This window comes from Notamacropus eugenii, chromosome 7, assembly GCF_028372415.1.
Source record: "Notamacropus eugenii isolate mMacEug1 chromosome 7, mMacEug1.pri_v2, whole genome shotgun sequence".
NCBI classification, from domain to species: domain Eukaryota; kingdom Metazoa; phylum Chordata; class Mammalia; order Diprotodontia; family Macropodidae; genus Notamacropus; species Notamacropus eugenii.
The window spans coordinates 130792664-130819585 of record NC_092878.1 but is presented as its reverse complement, the minus strand read 5'-3'; the positions used below and the strand labels follow the sequence as shown (position 1 = coordinate 130819585).

The 26922-nt window shown below is 36.3% G+C and overlaps 1 protein-coding gene across 3 annotated transcripts in view; it reads right to left on the bottom strand.

Annotated features, from left to right (window-relative positions):
- The window catches only part of GRID2 (glutamate ionotropic receptor delta type subunit 2), a 1741897-nt gene that overhangs the window by 252537 nt on the left and 1462438 nt on the right, over window positions 1-26922 (bottom strand). For all 3 annotated transcript variants that reach the window (XM_072624913.1, XM_072624914.1, XM_072624915.1), the window contains one exon: window positions 15167-15362. In XM_072624913.1, coding sequence (XP_072481014.1) covers window positions 15167-15362 — 196 coding nt within the window. The remainder of the gene's footprint in view (window positions 1-15166; window positions 15363-26922) is intronic.

Genomic DNA, 26922 nt, shown 5'->3' with positions numbered 1-26922 from the left:
ACATACATAGGAGATCCTGCTCTACAGGTTCTTAAATCTGCTTTTCTAAAAGGAAAGCAACTTGAGGGGTCAACGATCACTTTAATGAAGCACATGTATCATTCACTTAGTTCAGGGGAAAAAAAGTCAGCACCTCGAACTTCAGAGAAAATGTAGAGAAACAAAGATCAACCAACAGACAGGGCATCCAAGCGTCTGACCATAAACAATACATACGTCACAGATAAACAGACAGATCCAACTACCTGACCATACGTACACAGTTACCAGAGAAAGAAGCACCAACTTCTAGGTTTTCAAAGCTGGTGTCTCCTTAGGGGCTGCCCAGAGTCTCCTCTGGCCAAACAAACACTTTCAATGAGTAAGCCCCAAAGTAAAACCATACCTCAGAGTATTTATACACTTTTCAGAGCCAGAGGGCATCACAATCAGTGCCTTATTGGAAAATTAACAAAAAGTACTTGAGGCCTGTCAATGGGCAGGGAAGATCTAATTGACATTACAATGCACAGAATGAAATATTCAAAGTAGGGTTACTTTGTGATTTTACTCCTAGAGACAATAAAAATGAGACAGGTACTTCACAAAGCGTTCACCAAAAGTACAGTTTAAGTAAGCAAACAAACAATTCAATTGCTGTGAAAGTTTGTAAATAACTAGAGAATTCTTTTAAAATTGAAAACTACTTCTGAGTGGTTCTGTAGGGCATGGGAGTGAAGGAAGGAGATGATTCTGTGTTCAATAGCCTAGGGTTTGTTTTCTGAGGAGAGGTAGACTCAATTTGGTTTTAAAAGGAAGTAATAATTTCCAAAAGATATTTACAGAGTGCAATGTATAACCAGCCCCAAAGCCCTATATCTTTTCAATTTGAGGAGAGTCTTATGAAGTTCTCTGCTGAGAGCCCTGAGGATTTTGTGCTGTGAATTCTTATGATTCTGTAATCAAAAACATATCTGATCACTTTAAACCAATGGCTTTATGCTGACATTAGCCATAGTCACAGCCCTCAGTATCCAAAAGGGACTATAGAACTCTCTTTAGGAGTCTACTGTAACTTTTTTTCCTTTTGAATTCCATTCATTTCAACCTCATTGAGGCAGGCAAAGATCCCTCCAATCTCTCTTGGTGTCATTTCCTCTAGTTGGTTAAAAATTGGATATTTCCTTCTGAGGTTATCATGTAGCTTTTATATTTGACTCTTAACATTTTTAAATAATGCTATATACAATGTGCAAATCCTTTCCTCCTCCTCCTTTTCTTTTCCCTCCTCTTTCTCTCTTTCTATATGCCAATAACTAGCTAAGTAACTTTGTGCGAATCACTTAGGATCACAGGTTTAGAGCTAGAAAGGACCTTGGAAGAAAACGAGTCCAATCTCCTTTTCGTCCAGGTTAAGACACTGAGGCTTGGAGGAGTTAAGCCACTTGCTCAGGGTCCCACAGTTAGAAATGTCTGGGCTGAAGTGAATCTCCTGTCTTCCTGACTCCAAGCATTTACTCTAGTTCTCAATTTTCTTTTCTATAAAAAGGAAACGAGGTCAGAGGTCGAAAAAAACCTTCGAAATTCTCTTGCTGTACGATTCTGTGACAAAATTACTCCCAAGATGACTAATTTGGATATTTAATATTGATGCGATTTGTTGAGAACCCAGTTGAAACAGGTAAATAAATACCACATCAGGGAGAAAAAAAGCATCACCACATCTACAACCTATTAAAAAATAAAGGAAAAATACTTAAAGAATACCGTCTAGTAATTCAGGGGCCATCGTATACCTATGCTGTGATTACCAAGTGCCTGGTCATTTGGATAGTAGAAGTTCTCATTGTATATGAATGTATATTTTCATATACACATGTACATATGGTTAAAAACTAGCTAACATGGTTATTTTAAATCTTGGTGTTAGAATCTCTCTTCTAACATCTACTCCAGTTGAGTGACCTTGAGTCCAATGTACCCCATACTTCTAGTGAAGTAAATTAATTTTCAACAATAGGTCATAGGCCAGTTAGAATGTTCCAAATGAGAAACCTGAGCTGGAATGAGACATGGGCTATGGGTAATCTAGGGGATGACAGATGCTGGTGTTCATTCTTTATTTACAAAGCTCTAGCTTCTAGGAACTTGGCTTGAACACAGACATATTATTCAGTTTGGGGGTCACTTAAATTTCCAGTGTTCTATTATGTTTGAAATATCATGGCTACACTTTCAATTTAGTTAAACTGAAAGCAATGATTGAGCATTTACAATGTCATTATACTAGTTCCTATGGTAATTCAAAAGAACTAAGTGACCTAGACTTTGTCCTGGAGGATCTGAAAAGATAATACAGCACACAGAAACAAATACATAATGACAGAAGATGAGACATAAAAAAAGATGAAATTACATCTCAAAAATTTATGGCACAGTGAGTGTTACAGAGTCCAGAAGAAGAGACATTAGCAGGAATTATCAGGGAAAGTTTATGGAGAAAGAGAGACAATATAGGGAGACCAAAGAGAGGGTTATTACCAAATGTTTCCAAGTTAGGCAATTAGGTTTACCTCTGAATTCTACACTAGTTATCTATATCAAGTGAAAATGATGATAAAGCATTCTATGTTAAGATTTCACTTATTGACATTCAGATAAAAAAACCAAAACAACTTTTGTCGTTAAATACAGAATACCCTTGATTTTGAATCTAGTAAGTTTTGGTCTCAAGAACTTAGAAAAATATAATCACTATAAAAGAAGCAAATTTGTGAGGCCAAAAGAATAAAGATGACTGAAAATTTTAAAGATATTAAATGATGGTCTCTCACAAATGTTAAATTCTTTTTCTAGATGTTATTTTCTTATTTTGTAAAATTGTGTTCCATTTCAGCTTTCAATCCTTAAACAGTTTAAGTGAAGGATTATTTGTCTACTCAGAACACAGAGGCAAAGACAAAGACCAGGTAAAAGTAACATAAAGTGAATGCTCAGCACCTCGCTTCAGGGAAGAATAACTAGGTGGCACAGTGGATAAAGTAACCTGCCTGAAGGTCAGGAAGACTTGAGTTCAAATCCAGCCTCAGATACTTGCTAGCTGTGTGATTCTAGGCAAGTCACTTAACCGTGTTTGCCTTAGTTTCCTCATCTATAAAATGAGCTACAGAAGGAAATAGCAAACCACTCAACTATTTTGGTCACAAAACCCCAAATGGAGGCACAGAGAGTCAGAGTGAACAACCATATTCAGGGAATTTTTAACCTATTAGAAGTAGCACAATTATTGGCTCACAGATTTAGAGATGAAAGAAAACTTGGAGATTATCTAGTCTTAAACTTAATTTTATAGATGAGGAAAATGATGCTCTGAAAAATCAAGTGATCTACCTAGGCTTACATGGTGGCAGAGCGGGGATTCTAACTGGAATACTGTGATTCCAGAGCCAACATTATTCACTGACATGCTTCCACTAGGGGAAACTAAACCTCATACTCTAATAAATATTTCAACTTGAAAAGTCCGTGATTTTATCACTATGTCTACTTAATCCTTAGTACAGATAAAGACACTGAGGCTTGGAGGAGTTAAGCCACTTGCTGAGGGTCACACAGTTAGAAATGTCTGGGCTGAAGTGAATCTTCATGAGTTGTTTCAATCAAAATGGTGCATTACCTGGGTAACCAATTTTCTGGTACTGAGCATATCTAAACTCAACTACCCTGGTTCTAAAGACAGTAGACATGGCATCCATTTCTGGAATAGCACATAAAGTCTTTCCTGCTTGGTAGGACCTGTCTGAGCTTCCATGATGATACTACCTACCATACTTGAAATAAACAATAGGGAAACATGATCACTTCCAAGGACATACTTCAAGAATAGGATGGTAAGGGTCCTAAGGCTTGTCCAACCTACAGAATATTAATAATTTATGGTAGAAAGAAAAATTATACAACTATAATAAACCTACAAAGTATTGCTTAGCATTTCAAATTTCAGGCAAAAGTCCTTTTATCCTCCAGAAAACATGTTGAGTGTCTGATACAGAATTTGAACTCAGATCTTGCTGACTCCAGGTCCAGTGCTCTAGTCATCATGCCACTGATCTACTTCAGAGGTCTTGTCAAAATGCAAGAGTCAACCACCTACATATTGGCTACAAGATCCAGGAAAGCTTTGATCGCTACTAACTTAATATGTTTTTTCTTAGCATTGGCATGAAAGAATTTAGTCACACAAATGTAAAGCGAAAAGACACTAAGAAAACCCCCATTTTGAAAAAGAATGAATCTGACCATGCCTTCCGTATTTTCCCTGAGAATGGGAATAATGATATTTTGAATTTGAAAAGTGAAAAATGAATTGATGAATAAATATGCCAGTACTGTATAATACCATAATACCAAAATGCTTTTTCTCAAGTTTCCTATACATGTTAAGTATTTTGCATAGAGTTAAATATGGAAAGGAACTAAACATGATACAGTTCTGACAATGATGTGATTTTAAACAAGAACTTTGTAGCACATACTGCTCACAAAAATGTTATGCAAAAAGAAATAGTTTTTGGAACATTGGACAACGATCTACTAAAGAAAGGAATAGGTGTCAAGGTCATAGGGCACAAAAAAGCAGAAAGGGCATAAATAAAGTAGTTGTTTTTCAGGTTGGGAACAGAGCCAGAGAATACTGAAATCTATAGAATATTTAGTGGATTAACCAAGGTATAAAACAGTATAAGTTTCAGCCTAAGTGGATTTTCTTGGATTCTTCAATAAATACTTAGGGGGTTTATGTGCTATTAGGATAAATGTCTTCCTCTACCCTGAAATGGTACTACATAATTCATAATCTAACTGTTAAGGCCTAGGAGCATACCTCAACTCAAAAGCCAGGAAACCTACAAGCAGATAATCTAAGTTGAATACACTCAGCTAAGTAAAAGAGCATGGCACCCTGAGGGAGACACCACTTTGACCATCATTTTTGCTCGGATCTTGAAGAGATTGCCTGAGACCTGGAATCTAAATCTTGGAAATAGTAATGCTTTCAACGCAGGCCCTCAAGTCATCATCCGGAGAAGCAGTGACTGTAGAGAGACAGCCTGGCTCCTGTAGGTGCTACAGCCACAGATAGTAAGGAATCAGAACAGAAGGTTCTGGCCACCAAAGTCCTTGGCAATGCCGCGTGGTTATGTCAGAAAATTATATGATTGTATCAGTGCAAATGACATTGAAGAGGATGCATTACTATCTGCTTTGCCCCTCAACCTAAGGACCATGAAATCTTCCATATGTGTTATCTCTCCCATTAGAATGTGAGCTCTGTGAGAGCAGGGACTGTCTTCTTCTTCTGTTTGTATCCCCAGTACTTAGCACAGGGCTTTGCATGTATTAGGTGTGCAATCAGTGCTTCTTTAAAGCTCATTTTGTTCTCCAAAGAAATTTTATTATTTTATTTAGTTTTGTAAATATCCATTCGATAATTTGATTGGTATCACATAAAAACCCTAAGTTAATCAGATCACACTCTGTCTACATTTTAATTTTAGTTTATTTTTTCTTTTTCTTTTCTATTTAAAGGAGCCATCCCCCGACTATTTTTTAAAGAGTCCTATTCACTGAATGGGCATTACCTCACTTTAAGTGAGTACCTGAAAAAGCCTTAGCCTAAGTCTCCCCTTGTATCCTGGGCCATCTCCAGTCATCCTGATGAATATCTGGCCACTGGATCCAGATGGCTTAGGAGGAGAGAGTGAGGCTGGTGACCTGCACAGCCCTCCCTCACTCAAAACAAAGTCAAGTGCAAGTCAAGTCACCATTTCTCTGACGTCATGGTCCTCTTTGAAAACAAAGGACAAACACAATACTCTCTTGACGAATTTCACCATTTGGTAAATAGGAGTGCAGCATGTGACAGTCTCTATCCCTTTGCTTTAACCTTATTACTGGCAGCCATGATTGTACAGATGCATGAATCAGTAGGTAAATTCCATAGTCTGTTCACTAAAATACATATCATAACCTTTTTTCTTCCTACATGAGAACATGACTCATCTGTTGATTTGTATGGTTGCTTTATATACTTCACCTGCCTTATGAGTGAGTTTTTGCTAGTGCTCTGTGGTACAACTGACATTTAATAAAATCTATATTTTGATTTTAAGCTTCTAAGGATTTATTGCAAACAATGCTGCCTAAAACAAAAAACCCCAACAACATCAAAGCGATAAAAAAAACAACCCCAACAACCCCAGAGATTCTAAAAATTTAGAATATTAAGTCTTTGGAGGCATTCTTCCCACTCTCCTCTGTCTGACTGGTACAATTACCTATTTTTCACTTTGTGTTGATTCCTGTAGACCTAAAGCCTTTACCCTTGGGAGAGCAGAAACAGTGCCAGGTAGGTGTAAGCTACCCAGCTACAGACTGGTGATGTCAAAATAAAGTATATACCATTTGGAAAAAAAAAACAAAAAAACAACACTTGGCACAAGAAAAAATAATGCATCTGTACTACCCACAATTTATCTTTCCACAGCGCCATGGATTTTAATTGTTTATTTTTGTTTCTCTCCAGTCATATTCAGATCCTCCCCTTTCCTAAAAACGGCCTACCTTCAATTTTTCTTAGCTTAATGGTGCTAGCTGACACACAATGTTCCTTATTGAAGTAAAGTATCCCCATCCTCTGTTGCTAATATAGATACATTTTACCATCTTTCACAATGCCTAGTCACCTTTTATAGTTCTAAGGGGGAGTTTGTGGTCTCTCAAGCAAAGACAGTGCTGGTGATTTTTCTGTGAGGAAAGCCAGTTCTTTCTCTGGGTAAGTGAAATAGGTGAAGTTTGTTTTTAGTGACCTTTTATTTTTCTTTTATTCAGACCCCTCCCTCCCTCCCTTCCTCCTTATTTCCTTCCTCCCTCCTCTCTCCTTCCTTCCTTCCTTCCTTCCTTCCTTCCTTCCTTCCTTCCTTCCTTCCTTCCTTCCTTCCTTCCTTCCTTCCTTCCTTCCTTCCTTCCTTCCTTCCTTCCTTTCTTTTCTCAAAGATCTGCTGACTGCAGATCTAAATGGCTTAAAAGGCTATGTATATAGGTTTGGAAGACCTTACCCATCATCAAAGATGATGTTTTTTTTTAGTCCCAGTAAAGGATTCTTTAAAAGTCCTATCTGTCAGGGCTTGCCACATGTGGGAAGATACTACATTCCATTTTGACCACATCCTAGAGTTATCACCTGCCTCCATAAAGAAGTATAAAATGATCTTCCTTCCTGAGATATGTTAAGTTTGTGTCAAGATCTCATGGGTACTGACTTTCATTCACCTTATTTTCTAACTGATCCTTTGGGACCTTGAACTGTCTCCCCAGCCTTTTGCTCATTTCTTTTGCCTCATCTATGTTCTCCTGGTTCTTGAATTCATCTGCCCAAGCTTTTAATACTTTGCCTTGCCTATCTTTTAGTATCTGTGTGCTTTTGACTACTAATGATGTGGCTTTACTTTAGTGATTTACTCTAACCTATGAGATTTGTCTGCCTATGAAGCCAAACCTAGCCTGGTGTTCTTTCTACTGGATCTTCTCACCTCACATCGGCGACCCACTATTGTCCTTTGGATTCAGAATGATAGCAAGTATTTGTCTCACAGAATAATCAATCCCATATTCTGTCTGGCAGTTCAAGGGAACTACTTGAGAAAGGTCTTGGGACATTTTGGGGTGAGATATGTAGTGCAACCTTTGAGACACTGTGAGTCATTGTGGATTGTGCAACTCAGGTAAGGGCTTGATGTTTAGATAAAGAATTCTTTCCATTAAAAACAAGACGTTTATTAACCACAGAAATGTCTTAGCCAATGGAAGAATCTTCTGTGCTATATTGTAAGTGGTGATTTAATCTGTCGTATGGCAGCCTCTCAACATGTCCTCATTACCCAACTCCCTCTAGGATATACAGTTACTCAACTCATTGGCTATTCATGACAACACCAACTTCTTGCAAAGAGGTTATATGGAATTATATATCCTAGATACGTTTATTTCTGTTACTTTAAAATTGGCAAAATCCTGCAGAGGCAGCCTGGAATCAGGAAGACTTGAGTTCAAATCTAGCCTCAAACATTTGCTAGCTGTCTGAATATCTGCACAGCTGTTTACTTCAATTTTATCAACTATAAAATGGGAATAAATGACAGAACCTGTATTGTGGAGCTATTGTGAGGATCAAATGAGATGATATTTGTAAAAAGCACTTATAAAGTGCCTGGTATAGGGTAGGCTATAAATACCTATTTCCATCCCTTCCTCTACCTCTTTAAGTAGATTTCTCCAGGCTAGATTAGGGCAAACAGGATTGTGAAAGGGCTATAAAACATGCTATATAAGAAGAGGTTAAAGGAATAGACTATGTTTAAACTAGAAAATAAGTTAGCAAAGGAAACATGACAATTATTTTTAAACATTTAAAGGGCTACCATGTCACGTTGTCTATTTTGTTCCAGAATACAGGACTAAGACCAAAGAGTCAGCTTTTGGCCCAACATCAGAAAGAATGAATAGATTTCTCTAAAAATGGAATAAGCTGTCCTGGGAGATTATGAATATTCTTCTCTGGCAGTGTCTAAGCAGAGTTTGGATTCCCATATGGTATAGATGCCATGGGAGAGGTCCCTTTCAGGAAAATTCTGGGTCTGCAAAAAGTTAGAAATTAAAACAAACCCTACTAGAAGGACATGTGAAAAAAGAGTTACTTTTCTCCAATAAAGGACACTCAAAAATATGTAGCTGTGTTTGATGTGCTCTGATCTCAAATCCTCCCCCCAGATCCAGTAAACTTTGGCAGAGGTGGTAGATATTTTTCTAACAAGAAATTTCCTAGGTGCATATGAACTTTGTAGCCGGAGTCAAATTACATTTCATCGTCAATTCCTCTTAAATATTCTTTTCTTTTTTTAAATTTGGAGACCTAGATTCTCTCCCTCCTTCTCACCCCTTCCCACTGATAAGGCAAACAATATATCAATTATACATGTGAAGTCATGCGAAACATATTTCCCTATTAACCACATCATAAAACAAAGTAAAAAAAAGAGAATAAAGCAAGGGAGAAAATTGTATTTCAATTTGCACTCAGAGTTTGTTAGTTCTCTCTCTGGAGATGGAAGACATCTTTTTATCATGAGCCCTTTGAAAATGTCTTGGATAATTACATTGACCAGAGTAACCAACTATTTCCCAGTTGATCACCATTACAATATTATCTTTACTTTGCACGTTGGTTATTAGTTATAAATCCTGGTTCTTATCACTTTACTTTTTATCAGTTCATATAGATCTTGCTAGGTTTTTCTCAACTCACTCCCCCCATCATTTCTTATAGCACACTAATATTCCATCACAATCTTACGCACAACTTGGTCATCCATTCCCCAATTGATGATTCCCCATTCCTCAGTTTCCAATTCTTTGCCACCACAAAATAACTGCTATAAATATTTTTGTACATATAGATTCTTTTCTTTTTTCTTTGATCTCTTTGGGATACATATCTAGCGGTGGTATTGCTGGATCAAAGGGTGTGCAGTTTTATAGCTTGTCAGAATATAGTTCCAGATTATTCTCCAGAATGATTGAACCAGTTTACTACTTCACCAACAGTGTGTTAATAAAAGTATTTCCCTCACTCACTCGAGCATTTCATTTGTTATTTCTGATAGGTAAGAGATAGTACCTCAGAGTTGTTTTAATTTGCCTTTCTCTTCTCAATAGTGATTTAGAGCATTTTTATACAACTTGATTTTATTTCTTCTGAAAACTGCCTCTTCATATCTTTTAATCTTTTATCAATTACAGAATAGCTCTTATTTTTAGAAATATTTTTTATTTTCATAAATAATTTTTATTTTAAAAAATATTTTTATTTTTATAAATCTCTATAGATTTGAGAAATGAAGTCTTTATTAGAAAAAATTTGCTGTAATTTTTTTGATATTATTTCACTATTTTTGGTACTGTTTAGCAAAATGGAGTTTCATGGATTATCTCTTTTAATTAAGTTTATTTTTACTTTTGCTTTGTTTGAAATCACAATTACTACCCCTATATTTTTTACTTCATTTAAAACATAATTGATTCTGCTCCAGCCTTTTATCTTAATTCTGTATGTCTTTCTGTTTCAAGTGTTTCTCTCTCTCTCTCTCTTTTACAACATATTGTTGTATTATGATCTCTAATCCATTTTGCTATTATATCCCATTTTATGAGTTAGCTCATCCTATTCACATTCACAATCATGACTACTAACTGTGTCAGACCTAAATTGTCAGGCTAGAATTAGCACAGGTGGCAGAGAAGTGATTCATATTCTGTTCCATTTTGGCCTCAGAAGCTGTACCAAGTACACAATCATCTGTGAGCAAAAAGTCATGCACCAACTTCCCTTCCTCTTTGGTCTTGGTTTGTAGCCTTTTCAAATTAAATAGTTTACCAACAGTGCAGAAGCTGATACTGATGTTGTTTTCATCCTGACTGAAGGCATCTGACAACACTGCAGAAAATACCATGCTGAAGAGCATAGGAGCAAGCATACAACCTTGATTCACTTCGTTGGGGACTGGGAATGCATGAGAGTATGCTTCATGCAGAACCTGTGCAAGTAGGCCATCATGAAACTGGAATATAATGCTGATGAACTTCTCCAGGTAAACCAGTTTCACCATGATCTTCCACAGGTCCTCACAACTGACTATCAAAGGCCTTAGCCAGGTTAAAAAATACTTATGCTGGTCCCTGCTCCCTGCATTTCTCCTGGAGTGATAAATGGCACCAAATACCATGTCAACCATTCTGTGGTCCTTTCTAAAGCCATACTGAGTCTTGGACAGGTAACCGTCTTTACATGATTAATGAACATCAAGAAAACAGAAGTCCTCCACCAGCCAGAACCATCCCATCCGTGTATGGAACAGTTGATCCCATTAAAAGGAAAAATTTTGAATGCTGTGGATAAGTTTAGGGTTGTCCACATAGATACAAGATTGATGCATGTATTGCCAGAGCTAGCTTAGCATTTGGGAGGCTACACAAAAAAATGGAGGAGAGAAGAGATATCAGGCTGTCTACTACATTGAAGATCTACAAAGACCTCATGCTGATTACACTGTTGTATGACTATAAAACCTAGATGGTGTAAGTAGATGTCCAAAAATTGAACTGTTTCCACTTGAATTGTCTCAGGAAGATCCTAAGATTACCTGATGAGATAAGGTACCACACACTGAGGTCTCCTCTAGAGCTGAACTTCCAAGCATTCAAACTCAATTGCAGAAAGTGTACCTTTGACAGGCTGGCCATTTTGTTTGAATGTCAAATGCATGCTTACCCAAAAGACTGTTTTATGGAGAATTTGCACAAAGTGAATACTCACATGGTTATGAGAAGAAGCAGTATAAGGACTCATAGGAAATGCTGACATAGGATTGTCCAATATGGGATGCTTAGATCAAAGGGGGTGTAGTCCATGAACAAAGCAGAATCATAGAAGCAAAAAGGAAACATGATTGATGCAAATTCAGAGCCATTTCCACTCTAAATGTTCTAACAGACCACTTGTGCTTGATCTGTGGTTGGGCCTTCTAAACTCATATTGGACTGACTGGCCACAGCTCAATACACAGTACCCTGACTCCAACAATATGACGTCACTGGTAATTTTCAAAAATTAAGGGTGAACAACAACTATTTCCCTCCATCCAGTTTTCTTGTTTCTTATTCCTTTCCCTTTTTATCCTGTCTTTCCTCAAAAGTCTACTTTGCTTCTAACTACTGCCTCCATTAATTCACATTCCCTTTTATTATCCACGTCCATATTTCTTATCTTCTTCTTCTCCTCTTTCCCTATTGGGTAAGATAGATTTCTATACACAATTGAATGTGTAAATGTACCTTTCTCTTTAAACCAGTTCCAATGAGAGATTCAAGCATTGTTCACCACTCCCTCATTTCCCCCTCTCTATAAAAGCTCTTCTTTGCTTGTGTGCCTCTTTTATGGGAAAAAAATTTCCCCATCCTGCCTCTTCCTTTCTTTTTCACCCAGTGCATCCCTTTGTCTCATCCCTCCTTTTTTTGAGACTTCCCAAATTACATGTATCATTTTCTCATATAGGAATGCAAAGTTAAATTTATTGAATCCTTTATCATTACTTTTTCATTTTTATGTATTTATGATTACCTTGAGTCTTCTCTTTGAATATGACATATATTTTCAGCTCTTGTCTTTTCATTAGTAATGCTTGGAGGTTCTCTATTTTATTAAAAATTCATTTCCCTCCCTGAATGATGATACTCTGTTTTGTTGGGTAGCTTATTCCTGGTTATAATCCTAGCACCTTTGCCTTCTGGATATTCCAAGCTCTTTATTCCTTCAATGTGGAAGCTGCTAAATCTTGAGTTATTATGACTATGGATCCACAATATTTGAATTGTTTCTTTATGGCTAATTGTATTTTCTCCTGGACCTGGGAGCTTTGGAATTTGGCTATAATAGTCCTGGGAGTTTTCCTTTTGGGGTCTCTTTCAGGAGGTGATCAGTGGATTTTTTCCATTTCTGTTTTACCCTCTGGATTTAAGATATCAGGGCAGTTTTCCTAAATTTCTTAAATTCTAATGTTGAAACTCCTTTAAAAAAAAGTCGTGACTTTTAAATAGTCCAAAAATTCTTAAATTATCTCTCCTTGATCTTTTTTTTTCCAGGTCAGTTATTTTTCTGATGAGATATTTCATATTTTCTTCTCTTTTTTTCATTTTGACTTTATTTTTATTGTTTCTTGATTTCTCATGAAGTTATTAGTTTTCATTTGACCAATTCTAATCTTAAGGAATTATTTTTTTCAGTGAGCTTTAGCAACTGTTTTTCTGTTGTCCAACTCTTCTTTTAAAGGAATTCTTTCCTTCAATGAATTTTTGGGTCTATTTTACCAACCTGAAGTATTTCTTTTTGTAATTTTCTTAAACCACTCTCATTCCTTTTCCCAATTTTTCAACTAACACTCATCTCTTTATTTAATTCTTCTAGGAATTAATATTGGGCTTGTATTCAATTACCATTTTGCTTTGAGATTTTGGTAGTAGCTGTTTTCACATTGTTGTTTTATCATTTTACATCTTGGTCTTCCCTGTCACTGAACTGTAGTCACTTTTTGTGGTTATTTCCTTATTCCTCCATCCCTCCCTCTCTCCTTCCCTCCCTCCTTTCCTCCCTTCTTCCCTTCCTTCCTTTCTCATTTTTCCAAGGGAGTCACTTTGAACTTTATGTTAAAGTTGGTCTCTGTTTATCTGAGGTTGGAGAGGCATTGTGTTAAGTTTTGGACTTTTTCATGCTGCTATTTTTAAAGCTTGTTCTTGGTGTCTGTGTTTTTAGGGCTTCTAATGTGGTATTATCTTGGGAGAATGTGTTCAGTGTTTCTGTGCTCTGATCTTTAACCAGGAAGTTCCCCTGCTTCCTTGTAGCCATGAGTACAAGTGCTTCTTTTGGTCCTGGACCCTGATCTCCTGCAGTCACAAGTACTAGTGCTTCTCTCCACTGGAACGGTTAACTTGTGACCACTCACATATGCTTCTCTCTGATCTGGAACTGTGACTCACAACTCCTTATTGGCAATAGGATTGCCAATCTCTGAAATTGGTTTCTGACCAATGGTCTGACATCACTAATTGTGAGCTGAAAGTTCCTGAAGCCCCTGTTGCTACTACTGAGGCTGCTCCCAAAGCCCACTTCCCATGCTCTGGTCCTTTGCCTACCCTGGTGTCACAGACCTTTGTCTGTGGACCTCGTAACTCATGTTAGCCTGTATAAATTTTCCCCTCTGACCTGTCATTGGCTCTGCCACTCTAAAACTTGACTTGAGACATTTTATTTTTTTAAATTAAATTTAATGTACTTAATTTGATTTAAATTTTATTTTAAAAACATTTAGAGTGGAATGTTGGGAATTTCTCCAGAGTCCAAGCCTGTACTCTATCATCTTCACTCCTCTTGATATTTTCTATCATGCTTTTACAAAGACATCCTTCACTCTTTTTTCTTGGAAATGTCAGGGAAAAAGTAAAAACTGACAATCATTTTTTTTTTATTACTTAGGTTCATAAACATTCCCTGTCAAATTGTACTTATACAGCTATTATCACGCCACCAAGAAGCAGAAAAATGCTCCATGTTCCAGTTCAATTGATTGAATTTCCGATTCTCAAATGTGCCGTACTCTCCCCATTCTCTACATTGGCTCAAACTATTCCCCAAAGTCCTCCATCTTCTTCATCCCTACTTAATATTCTAATGCAAAATTTCCCTGGTCTTGTTAGTCTATAATGATCCTCCTCTTTTAGACACTAAATGGTTTTTTTTTATTCCAGTGGTAATGCATTTATTGTAAGCTATTAAGTATTAAGAATATAAGTTCAATGAAGGCAAGGATGACTTTTCATTTTTATCTTTGCATCCTACTACTAAACCGGGTGCTTTCCACATAGTAGGTACATAGTGAATTAGCTGAATACTCATCTTTTTTTTAGACAGCTTCATAAGCTATGTATCTCTCTAAGTTTCTAGCCTAACTACTTGCACACAGTAGGCACGTAATCCATTTTTAATAGCTGACTAAATGAAAAAAATGCTTAGCTTGAAAAAGTTGCTGCTTAAGTCATGTTTTTAAAAAATGTACAAAAAAGATGTCTCGCTATAAACATGCAGAACCCCAAGTGAGGATGTTTTGACAAGATGAACTAGAGTCATAATCACAAAGTAACAACAAAATATTAAAAACAAACATAGAGAACAAAACGTGCTTCATTATTAAGGTGGAGCTGTAGTATTATTGTGGTTTGGGATCTGTTGAAAAACCTTTTCAATCTTACTCTGACCTTTTTCCAAGCAAAAGTAATTTCAAGTTGTTAGGGGAATTTGTACCTTTAAAAATTCATCGAAAAGTGAACCATTAGGAAAAATAAAAAGAACTTTCTATTCCTTGCCCTGGTGCAGTGAATCTAATTAAACCTAAGCTAGAACATGGAGATAGAATGTCTAGAACCCAAAGAAACAACGAAGCCCTCAAAAAAATCTCACACAAAACAATTCCAATACAGGATAGAAAATCAGACCTTATTTCCCCCAAAATGCCATGGTCAGTACCTTTTGAATTCCTGCTGGAGACTCCAACACATTGTTCTCTGTTCCATTACTTCGGTTAATCATTCGCCACATTTGGGAATACATACTATCCCTCTCGAAAGGATTCATCCCCTTCATGCGAACATGCTCATAGACTGCAGAGTCCAAGACAGTGCCATAAGGAATTTCTGTTTGCCTTGAAAGATCCTGGAGAGACCTTTGTTGTTGGGAGAGAAGAGACATGGCACAAATGAGACCATGTTTGCATGCAAACTAAAATAGAGGACTGGCGGCAAGCTTATGTGACATATGTGAAAACACTTGTCAAGTTCCTTGATTTGCTTGGATTTGAAAAAAAAAGGTGCAAGCTATGAGAACTGCTTTTACATTTGTAACTTTAAGGAGAAAGAGCACCATAAGCAATGATTTTAAACAATAATCACTTTTTTCAGAAGAGAAAGTTGTCTGGTTTCTACAACAAGCTAAATTAGATTCTGGCTAGGTAAAAGCTTGAAGTAATTTATCCTTCTGCTGTATTTTATCAGAGATTTTGCTAAAAGGTGAAAGTTGAAAAGATATTATTCTTTCAATATTGCTACAAAACACTGTATGCAGGCCCCAGTTGAGATGATGAAGCTAACCCAGTAGAGAGCACTTTTTGCTATTTTGCTTCATATAAACAACATGTCTGAAGCTGAAGTATATACTTATTTCATAAAAGAGCTCAAAATCATGCTCTGGGGAAACATGGTAATATAATTTTCAGTCAACTGGAGCCTTTTGTTTTATTTTTTTTTGGGACCTCTAAGTGGTTTCTACGTTATATTTGCTCTAGTAATTTTTTTAAAAGACAATTTTACTCCATATGTACTTGTTATAGGTGTAAGAAAGGAAAAAGAAGTAGAAATAAATATTTAATTTTCTTGCTCTTAGAATTTAGTATAACAACACTTTGAAACAAACCATTCATTGTGTGGTAGATGTGAACCACTTGCCTCAGTTTACCTAAATTAGTACACAAATAATCAGGCAGTGAATCCGAGTGGCAGGCCCTAAGCTAAGTACTTGCACACACACACACACACACACACACACACACACACACACACAGACAGAACCCATTTTTCATTGGATTGTTTAAGGTTTCTAAAAAAATTATTCTGCTGTGACAAACTATGAGAACACATTCAAACTTTGCTAATACTGGTTAGTAATATTTTAAGCATTCAGCTCTAAGGGCTGACCTTTGTGCTTAAAGGTAAACATTAGGTAACCAGTGAAACATGGGCAGGTTACAAACTCTTTTTATTTCCTGGGTATGAAAACAGCACACTATGAAACTGTCTACCATTTAAAAAAATACCATGATTTCCCCAAGATACAAATAATCCCTAGGCAATGAAACTCATCTGGTAAATCCTCCTAATCTGTTCCTTGGATTAATGACTTCCTGTGGCTTTCACTCCTTGCAGTCTGAATTGGGATATGAACAGAGGGGGAGGAAATAGTCTTAAGGCTTACAAGTCATTACCATGGACAGTAATTCTTTTGATGCATGTTTAACAAATTTCGGGAACTTTGTGTTAGGAAAATACTCTTGAGAAGCCTGATTTCTAAAGACTTCCTCCCTCCCAGTAAAATAACCTGTGATTTTTAAGGGCTTTATGAGGTTAAACAATTCTCTCTCTAATAATTGTTGTGGTTGAGTTGTTTTAGTCATGTCCAACTCTTTGTGACTCCATTTGGGGTTTTCTTGCCAAAGATACTGCAGTGGTTTGTCATTTTCTCCTCCATTTCATTCTACAGATGAGGAAACTGAGGGAAACAAGGTTGAATGACTTGCCCAGGCTCGCAGAGCTAGTAAGTATCTGAGGCTAGATTTGAACTCAGGAAGATGAATTTTCCTGATTCCAAGTCCAGTGCTCTATCCACAATAATTCCTGAACTGCACTGATGTCTGTTGGTATAGTTGCCACTTAAACTATCTATTATATTTTAAAATAATTTCCCCAAGCTGAAAATGATCCCTAGACATTGACATTTATCTGGTTAATACTTCTGACCTCTTCCTTGGAATTTCTAGATGGAAATGGCTTATGATTTCCTGGCAGACTAATGCCTCACAGTCTGCATTGGAAAATGAAAAGAAGGTGGGGGGAATTCTCTCATGGACTACCAGTCTTCATGATTTGAGGGGAAATGAGTTTCACGTATATTCTCTAGTTCTGAAACTAATTTCATTATTTGTAAAAGGTAAACTAAAGAAACACTTCATAAAAATACTGGAAATTAAAAAGAAGCAATAAAATAAGCTACTCTTGGCTGGGGCACAAATCTATACAATTCTGTGAGGGCAGGTGCTCCTAGGATAAGCCATAATTATCTTAGTTGTATCACTTCAGTAAATTTTTTTCCCAAAGACCCATTTATTGCATATTCTCTGTTATTTGGAGTGGTGAAAGAACATATCAAATGTTAACATTCTAACATATTTCCTACTGTTTGAGTGAGAATACTTAAAAGTGAAAAGAAGAATCATTATTTTTTCAAAAATAATTCAAGGGCCATACACAGATTATACAGATAGTTATGTAGGATTCTGCTGGAACCAGATATATCAGGGTTGGAAGAAGCCATATTGGGGTACATTAGGATCTCTGCCAGTATAAGATTGGCCATTTGCTTCTTAGACATTATTCAGAAATTAACAAGCTGCATAATGACTATCCAGAAGGCTTTCATTTGGAGAAGCTAATGTTGTGTGTGTGTGTATGTGTGTGTGTGTGTGTGTGTGTGTGTGTGCATTTTAAGGATATTTAATTATAAATGTATAATCATCACTTGATCTAAATTTCATGTTATCAAAATTTTAATATGATGTTAGCTATTTTTCAGCTTTTTACCCTGCCTCCCTCAAACATGACTTGAAGTCATGGTATGGAAACTGTGATATCAAAATCAGTCTTCTGGGAAATTCCTGATATCATAAAATGTCAAATTTTGAGTTTATCTAAGGGTAAGAACACAAGGCAAAATCAATGGTGAAGTCTATCCTTCCTCATAAAGATGTCAGACATGCTAAAGCACAGGATCAGAGAAATTCAGAGGCAGATGGGACTTAAGAGAAAATCTTACTCAACCTGATCTGAGCTAGAATTCCTTCTACTTCAGTCCTGAAAACTGTCAATCCATTTTTGTTTTGCTCGAAGACCTCTAGGGAGAGGTAACACACTACCTCCCATGCCAACCCATTTAATTGTTAGCAACTCTTAGGAAGTTTTTCATTATAAATTTAACAGTCCTGTAAGAATTTTATCAGGTTTGCTGTAAGTGTGAATTTTATCAGGAGTGAGCTGAAGCCAAGGACAAAAAAAGATTTTTTACATTCAAGCCATTTTGGAGGGTAAAAGGAAGATTCAGAAGGGATAGCATCATTGTTTAGGGTGACAGAAATGATGACAATTGATGATGGAAAGAAAGGACATCTAATTAACTTTTCCTTAGTTCTGTTTTCTTGTCCTAGGAAAGTGGTCTTTGAACTGGACAGCATAGAAGAAAAATGGCTAATACTTGTGCCTCAGGATAATTAAATATGCAGTATAAGAGTAACTATATCTGCTCTAAGAGTAAAATGGATCTAGTCTATGTGAACAACATCCTAGAGGACTGAAAGAACTGGCAGATACGTTTGCTTAGCTATCATGGTTAATTGAAAGATCACAGAGAACAGGTTTGAAAAGAGGCTCAGAGAAGAACGAATGTGCACAGTTTCCAAAAAAAAAAAAAAAAAAAAAAAGACTGGAAGAGAATAAAGTGATAAACTCTAGGCCAGTGCTCTTGAATTCGATTTATGCCCAGATTCTAAAATTAACTATTAAAGTGACGGTAATAAACATTTAGACAAATATGTGGTAATACCAAAGAGTCAACATGACTTCATCAAGGAAAGGTGATGCCAGATTAGTTGTTTCACAAATTCTCATGCTAGTCTTATTTAAAAGCTGGAGAAATAAGGGCTAGATAAAAAGAAGTTGTTTCAAACTTATACCCAAAGAATAGCCATTAATAGCTTGATATAAATTTCAAAGGAGGTTTTCAGTGAAATTTCCCAGAGATGTGCCAGTGGACTTAGGATTTTCATCATTTTTTTAATCTATGAATTGGATAAAGGCATTGGTGTATGCTTATCAAATCTGTAGGTAACACACAAAAAATAGTAAGAAAAGTACACACTGGAGGACCATGATTTCTGTCTTCGACTATAGAAGTGCTTTCATCTAGGAGAGGGATTTAACTTGTTTTATTTAAGTCAAAAGGTTAGAGTCATGGTGAGAAGTTGTAGAGAGACCAATTTTAGCTAAACATAAATAAAAGATTCTTTACATTTAGAATTGCCCAAAAATTTGTTTGTAAAAATGGAGATTGTGATACCTGTAGTAGTTACTTCACAGGGGTATTGCAAGGATCAAATGAGATAATGTTTGGTAAAAGTGGTTTGCAAACCTTAAGTACCATTTAAATGTCAATTTGTATTATTGTTAAAATGGAATAGACTTTCTCAGTAGGCAGGTAACCCATTAATGAATGATAACTTCTCAAGGAATATTCTAGTATATCATTAATATTGCATATCATAGGTTTCTGGGTATGTGATTCATCCCTCAAGTAGACTACCAATGAGTAGGGAAAGTAGGTATTATTCTGAATTTCCATCTCCCTCAGCACCTGACAGGTCTCTGTGTACAGCAGTTGCTTAACACAGCTGAATAAATTAATGAACGAATGACTTTTGAATTATTTTTCCAACTCCGTGATTCTGAAATATGCTCTCAATAAAAATTAGTCTATTCAGCTCATCATTTTTTCCATTTTAACATACTAAAGACAACATAGAAAGCAAGAAAACCAGAATGACCAAAGCAAAAAGAAATTTTTGCGAGTAGTTTATTGCCAGAGAGAGACTTTAGAAATCTGAAACAGAAAGCAAGCCCAGTCATTGCAGCTTTGTTGTTATTTTGAATCTCATAAGGTTTAGAGTCTGATCACAAGTCCCTAAAATTAATACCATTGTAACTCAGGTTGTAGTTTTCCCCAAAAAGCCATTTCTGAAGGCTGATTACAAATCAATGAGAACCAACAGTACGGTGTCATGACAAATAAATATGGCAGGAAATAGAGGCTATATCAGTGATATCTGTGCCCTTCTTTACAGCGTATAATCTTAAAAAGCTACCCAGGGCACCAAGAGATTAAATACCTTATACAGTCCTTCAGTATATGTTAGAGGGAAGACTTCAACCTAAATCTTCTTGACTTGGAGGTCAGTTCTATCCATCATTCCAAGTTGCTTCTCTACATGGCCCATATATAATATTGGGATGTTTTAGCAGGTCTATCATTCATTTTGAGAGTGTTCCCTTGACATATACCAGTTATTTGTCCCTGGGTAAGTCACTTAACCTCTCAACTCTCTAAGATTATGATTTTCAAAGAAGGTACTAAACTGCCAATTAGTGACTTAGGGAATTTTGAGTCCTACTTCTGGCACATATTAGCTGTATTACCAAGGACACCTTAAGCTTTCTGTGTCCCACACACCAATTTTTAAGTTAATAAGTTACAAGACAAGCTATATATCTGCACTAGTGGAGAAAAGTTCCGTATGAAGAGCTCTTTATATCAATGAAATCCAAGGTTGTCTCCTTCCCCAAATGACTAGAATTACTAGGAAAATAAGTGAAATTAATAAAATCCTTTTAAAAATGATTATTTACAATTGGTATTATGCAAAGGGCATCTAGGTGGCATAATATGCTAGACCTGGAGTCAGGAAGGCTTGAATTCAAATGCAGCCTTGGATTATTCACAAGCTATGTGAGCCTAGTCAAGTCAATTAACTGTTTGCTTCAGTTTCTTCATCTGTAAAATAATCTGGAGAAGGAAATGGCAAACTGCTCTAGTACCTTTGCCAAGAAAACCCCAAATGGGCTTTTTGAAAATGCAAAAAACAAAACAAAGCAAAATCAGAAAGCACAATAACATATGTTTGAACAAGAGAGCTTAAGCAAGGCAATTTAGCTCATGGTTATGATAGACCTTGAGCCAGTTATTCTGGAGATGAGTGTGGTCATGATGCCAAGAACCAGTGCTGTTCCTGTGAGAGATGCTTTTTCCAACAGTAAACCTCAAGAAGACAAGGAGTCAGTAAAGTCTACAACAAAAGAGAAAAGGTTGAAATAAAAAAAAGTGAACTTGTAACTCTGATGGAGGTAGATTAAGCAACTCTGGTAACTATAAAAGTAAAATATTTCAGGTGGGTAAAGGAACCAAACAGCTCCTGAACCCAGGGAAGGCTATTTCTGTTAGATACCAGTTAGAATACAAAAATCCAGGATGTACTTAGATAGCCTGGCCTTCAGCCCTCTAAAACTCTGCTTCTGGGTGGTTGGGTCACCAGAAATACCAAGAAATATAGACATTCTACTCTTACCAGTAGAGAGCAGATCAAACAAGATGCTAGTTGTAAAGCTCTTAGCATAGTGCTGGTGCACAGTAGTTCCTTAATAAATGCTTGTTGCTTCTGACACAGTCTTGCATGGGTCAATGGCTAGCTAGAAGGTTCATGCTATGTCAATAATTAAAATTAGAGGGAATTTTCAAAATGTTGTTTTTTAAAATTTATTTGCTTATTTTTAGTTCTCAACATTCATTTCCACAAGATTTTGAGTTTCAAAATTTCTCCCCATCTCTCCCCTCCACCCACCCCAAAACACAATGCATTCTGATTACCCCTTCCCTCAATCTATCCTCCCTTCTATCACACCCCTCCCTTTCCTTATCCCCATCTTCCCTCTTTTCTTGTAGGGTAAGATAGATTTCTATACTCCATTACCTGTATTTCTTATTTCCCAGTTACATGCAAAAACAATTCTCAACATTTGTTCCTAAAACTTTGAACTTCAGCTTCTCTCCCTTCCTTCCTCTCCACCTATCCTGACTGAGAAGGCAAGAAATTCAATATAGGTTATATATGTGTAGTTTTGCTAAAGACTTCCATAATAGCCATGTTGGAAAACACTACCTATATTTCCCTCCATCCTATTCTGCTCATTTATTCTATTATCTCTTTTGACCTTATACTTCCCCCCAAATGTTTACTTATTATTACTACCCTCCTCTCATTTGGACTCCCTTCTATCATCACCCCCACACCTCACTTATCCACTTCTCCCCTACTTTCCTGTAGTGTAAAATAGATTTTCATACCAAATTGAGTGTGCATGTTATTCCCTCCTTAAGCCAAATGTGATGAGAATAAGCTTCACTTTTTCCTTCTCACCTCCCCTTTTTCCTCTCCATTGAAAAAGCTTTTTCTTGCCTTTTTATGAGAGATAATTTGCCCCATTCCATTTCACCCTTTCTCTTCCCAATATATTCCTCTCTCACCCCTTAATTTTACTCTTTTAGCTATCATCCTTTCCTGCTCAACTCACTCCGTGCCCTCTGTTTATGTCTGTCTGTCTGTCTCTGTCTGTCTATCTATCTATCTGTCTGTCTGTCTGTCTGTCTATCTATCTATCTATCTATCTATCTATCTATCTATCTATCTATCTATCTATCTATCTATCTATCTATCTATCTATCTATCTGTATAATCCCTACAACTACCCAAATACTGAAAAAAGTTTCAAGAGTTACAAATATTATCTTTCCATGTAAGAATGTAAACAGTTCAACTTTAGTAAGTCCCTTATGATTTCTCTTTCCTGTTAAACTTTTCATGCTTCTCTTGATTCTTGTGTTTGAAAGTCAAATTTTCTATTCAGCTCTGATCTTTTCATCAAGAATGCTTGAAAATCCTCTATTTTGTTGAATGATCATTTTTTTCCCTTGAAGTATTATACTCAGTTTTGATGGGTAGGTGATTCTTGGTTTTAATCCAAGTTCCTTTGATTTCTGGAACATCATATTCCAACTCCTTCGATCCCTTAATGTAGAAGTTGCCAGATCCGGTGTTATCCTGATTGTATTTCCACAATACTTGAATTGTTTATTTCTGGCTGCTTGCAATATTTTTTCCTTGACCAGAGAACTCTGGAATTTGGCCACAACATTCCTAGGAGTTTCTCTTTTTGGATCTCTTTCAGGAGGTAATGGGTGGATTCTTTCAATATTTATTTTACCCTCTGGTTCTAGAATATCAAGGCAGTTTTTCTTGATAATTTCATGAAAGATGATGTCTATGCTCTTTTTTTTGATCATGGTTTTCAGATAGTGCCATAATTTTTAAATTTTTTTTCTGGATCTATTTTCCAGGTCAGTTGTTTTTTCCAATGAGATATTTCACATTGTCTTCTATTTTTTCCATTCTTTTCATTTTGTTTTGTAATTTCTTGGTTTCTCATAAAGTCATTAGCTTCCATCTGCTCCATTCTAATTTTTAAAGAACTATTTTCTTCGGTGAGCTTTTGTACTTCCTTTTCCATTCGGCTAATTCTGCTTTTTAAGGCATTGTTCTCCTCATTGGCTTTTTGGACCTCTTTTGCCATTTGAGTTAGTCTATTTTTAAGGGTGTTATTTTCCTCAGCATTTTTTTGGGTCTCCTTTAACAAGCTGTTGACTAGCTTTTCATGATTTTGTTGCATTGCTCTTATTTCTCTTCCCTATTTTTCCTCCACCTCTTTTACTTGATTTTCAAAATCCTTTCGAGTTGTTCCATGTCCTGAGACCATTGCATATTTATTGTGGAGGTTTTGGATGCAGAAGCCTTGATCAGGTCTTCCTCTCATGGTATTCATTATTCTTCCTCATCCAAAAAGTAGGAAGAATATACCTGCTCACCAAGAAAGTAACCTTCTATTGTCTTATTCTTTTTCCATTTGGGGGGCATTTTCCCAATCAGTTAACTTGACTTTTGAGTTCTTAGTCAAGAGGAAGGTATACTCTGAGGACTCGTAAGTTCTCACTCCCTCCAAAGTGGCATAATCAAGAGAAAGGAGTTACTCCTCTCCTGACTTGCACTCTGGTCTGGGAGTAACTACAAGCACTCTTTTCTGTGAGTAGAATTTCCTTTCCAAAGCTTCAGCCAGCTCCACCACTCAGCTCTCCTCCTCACCTCAGGGCCACCATTCAGGGCTGAGATTCAAATCAGTTGCTCAATTCCCGCAGGGTCTTTAGGCCAGGGCTCCAACAATGGAAGCTGCTAGCACCTGGGGCCAGAGCTAGACTGCTGTGTTTCCTTCTCACCCAAGTGAAAGAGCTTTCTCGCTGACCTTTGAAACTGTTTTTGGAGTTTGTGAATTGAGGAATCTGGGACCTGAAGCTGCTGCTGCTGGCACCTTGAAGCCCCCTCTGTTTCTGTCCTTGCCAGTGTATGGCCAAGGCTGGGCTCCACTCTGCTGGGTGCCTGATGCAACAGACTTTTCCTGTTGGCTTTCTAGGCTTCCTTGGGCTGGAAATCTCTTCCACTCTATCGTTTTGTGGCTTCTGTTGCTCTAAAATTTGTTCAGAGACATTTTTTACAGGTATTTTATAGGCTGTGGGAGGAGAACTTCTAGAGGTGTGTGCTTCTACTCCACTATCTTGGCTCTGCCCCTCACTGAGAATTTTCATAATAAAAGGCATTCTTCTAAAATGGCTTTATGACAAATGTCATGTGGTGGTCAGGGAAATAATAGAACTTTTCTTCATTTTAACTCACTCATTTTTCAGTCTTTTAAAACTTATTATCCCTGTTTTGTTCTTATTCAGTCATTCAGTTATGTCTGACTCTTCATAACCCTGTAGACTAAAAGCCCATGGATTTTTCTTGGGAAAGATGTTGGAGTAGTTTGTTATTTCCTTCTTTACTTTCATGCAGGTAGGGTCAAGTGACTTGTCTAGGGTCACACAGCTAGTAAATGTTTGAGGTCAGATTTGCATTCTGGTTTTCCTGATTCCAGGCCACTGTGCCACCTAGCTGCTTAATGAATAGCAAAAAAGACAAACATTTCCATATACAAAGTAGTAAAGAAAAAGATTATCCATGTAGTTGTAAATCATTATTACCTCCAGCTCGCTTTTCTTTTAAAGTATGTAATAAATTTAATGCTATTTTAAAAGCTGGCTTGCTTGTCTGTGTTTTCTACCAACTTTCCTTTTATTCTATTTTTTTTTAAAAAAATGCTCTAATGACTTTTTTTTCTTACTTTTCTTAATATTTTTCCTTTGGTAACCTTAGAGCTATTGGTTAGCCCTTCTCCCCTCCCCCTCCACCTCATTTTAAAGAAATAAAATCAAAACCCTTTTTAGCATAAATGCATATTCAAGTGAAGCAAATCATCAATTTGTCATGCTCCAAAATAAATTATCTCATTCTCCTCATCACTTTGCTGTCAGGAGGTGGAAAGCATATTTAATCATCAATCCTGTAGAGTTCATTGCTTGTTAAGAGTTCTCAAGGCTTCCTTGTTGTTTCTTCTTTAAAATATTGATATTGTTGTGTAAATTGTTCTCTGGACAATAATATTTCACTCTGCATTAATTCCTAAATATCTTATTAAGTTTATCATCATTTCATATGGTGTAATAATATTCCAATACATTTATAAAACTTTATTTGTTCAGCCAATCCCTGGTTGATGTTTTTATCACCTTAGTTTCTAGTTTTTTGTTGCTACAACCAGGCTCTAACATATATTTGTGTACACACACACACACACACACACACACACAGAATTATATTTTACATATTATTCCTTTTCCTCTGCTTTGATCTATTTGAGTATATTTCTAGTTTTGTTAACACTGGGTTTAAATGACCATACATAGTTTAGTGACTATTTGGGTATAGTTCTAAATTGCTTTTCAGAAAGGTTAAATGTTGTCAAAACTCCACTAACACTGTACATGTGTAATACTGTATCTATTTTCTGGCAGCCTACTCACAACTGTCATTGTCTCTTTTTTCAGATCATTTCTTCTGATGCATTGGGTATAAAGTTGAACCTCAGTTATTTTAATTCTCATTTTTTTCATCAGAGAATTTTAACTGTTAGTAGCTTATACTTCTTCCTTTGAGATTTGCTTGTTCATATCGTTTTTAAAATCATTTTCCTTGTTCTTATAAATTTGAAGCAATTTCTTAAGTCTTATATATTAGACTTTTATTAGAGAAATGATACAAATTATTTTCCCCCATTAGAAACTCCATCTTTAATATTTTTTTGGATGTGTGTATATGTTTTTGTGTGTGCAAAAACGTTTCAGTTAAATGTAATCAAAATTGTCTATTTCATCTTCTGTGATTCTCTTTATCTTTGGTTTGGTTTTGAACTAATCCCTCATCTATCTAACTTTTTCCTTCCTCCCTCCCTCCCCTAATTTATTTGTGAGGTGAACTCTATCTAAATCATTTTGTCTCCTCCTAGTTTAAGCATGAAGACCACTATTGTATCAAAGAAAAAATCTAGTGGATAGTTTCTTTTCCTATTTATGCAGATTATGTAATACTGGAATTCTCTGAAGGTTTGGTAGAATTCACTTGCAAAAGCATACAGTTCACTTGTTGGAATTCTGTTAATCTGGGCATCTTATATGTTTGTAAATACATTCTTCTTATTCTTTACCAGTTTACTGTGTGAATTGCTTTAAATTTTGCCAATTCCTTCTTTGATTCTAAGAATATCTATTTTTGTCATTCTTCCTCAGTGAGACATTGCAGTCTTGGAACAAATGTTCTTACCTGTGTCTAACTGGTGTCCTTGCTACTTCATATAAAACTTTGTTTTTTTTCAAAA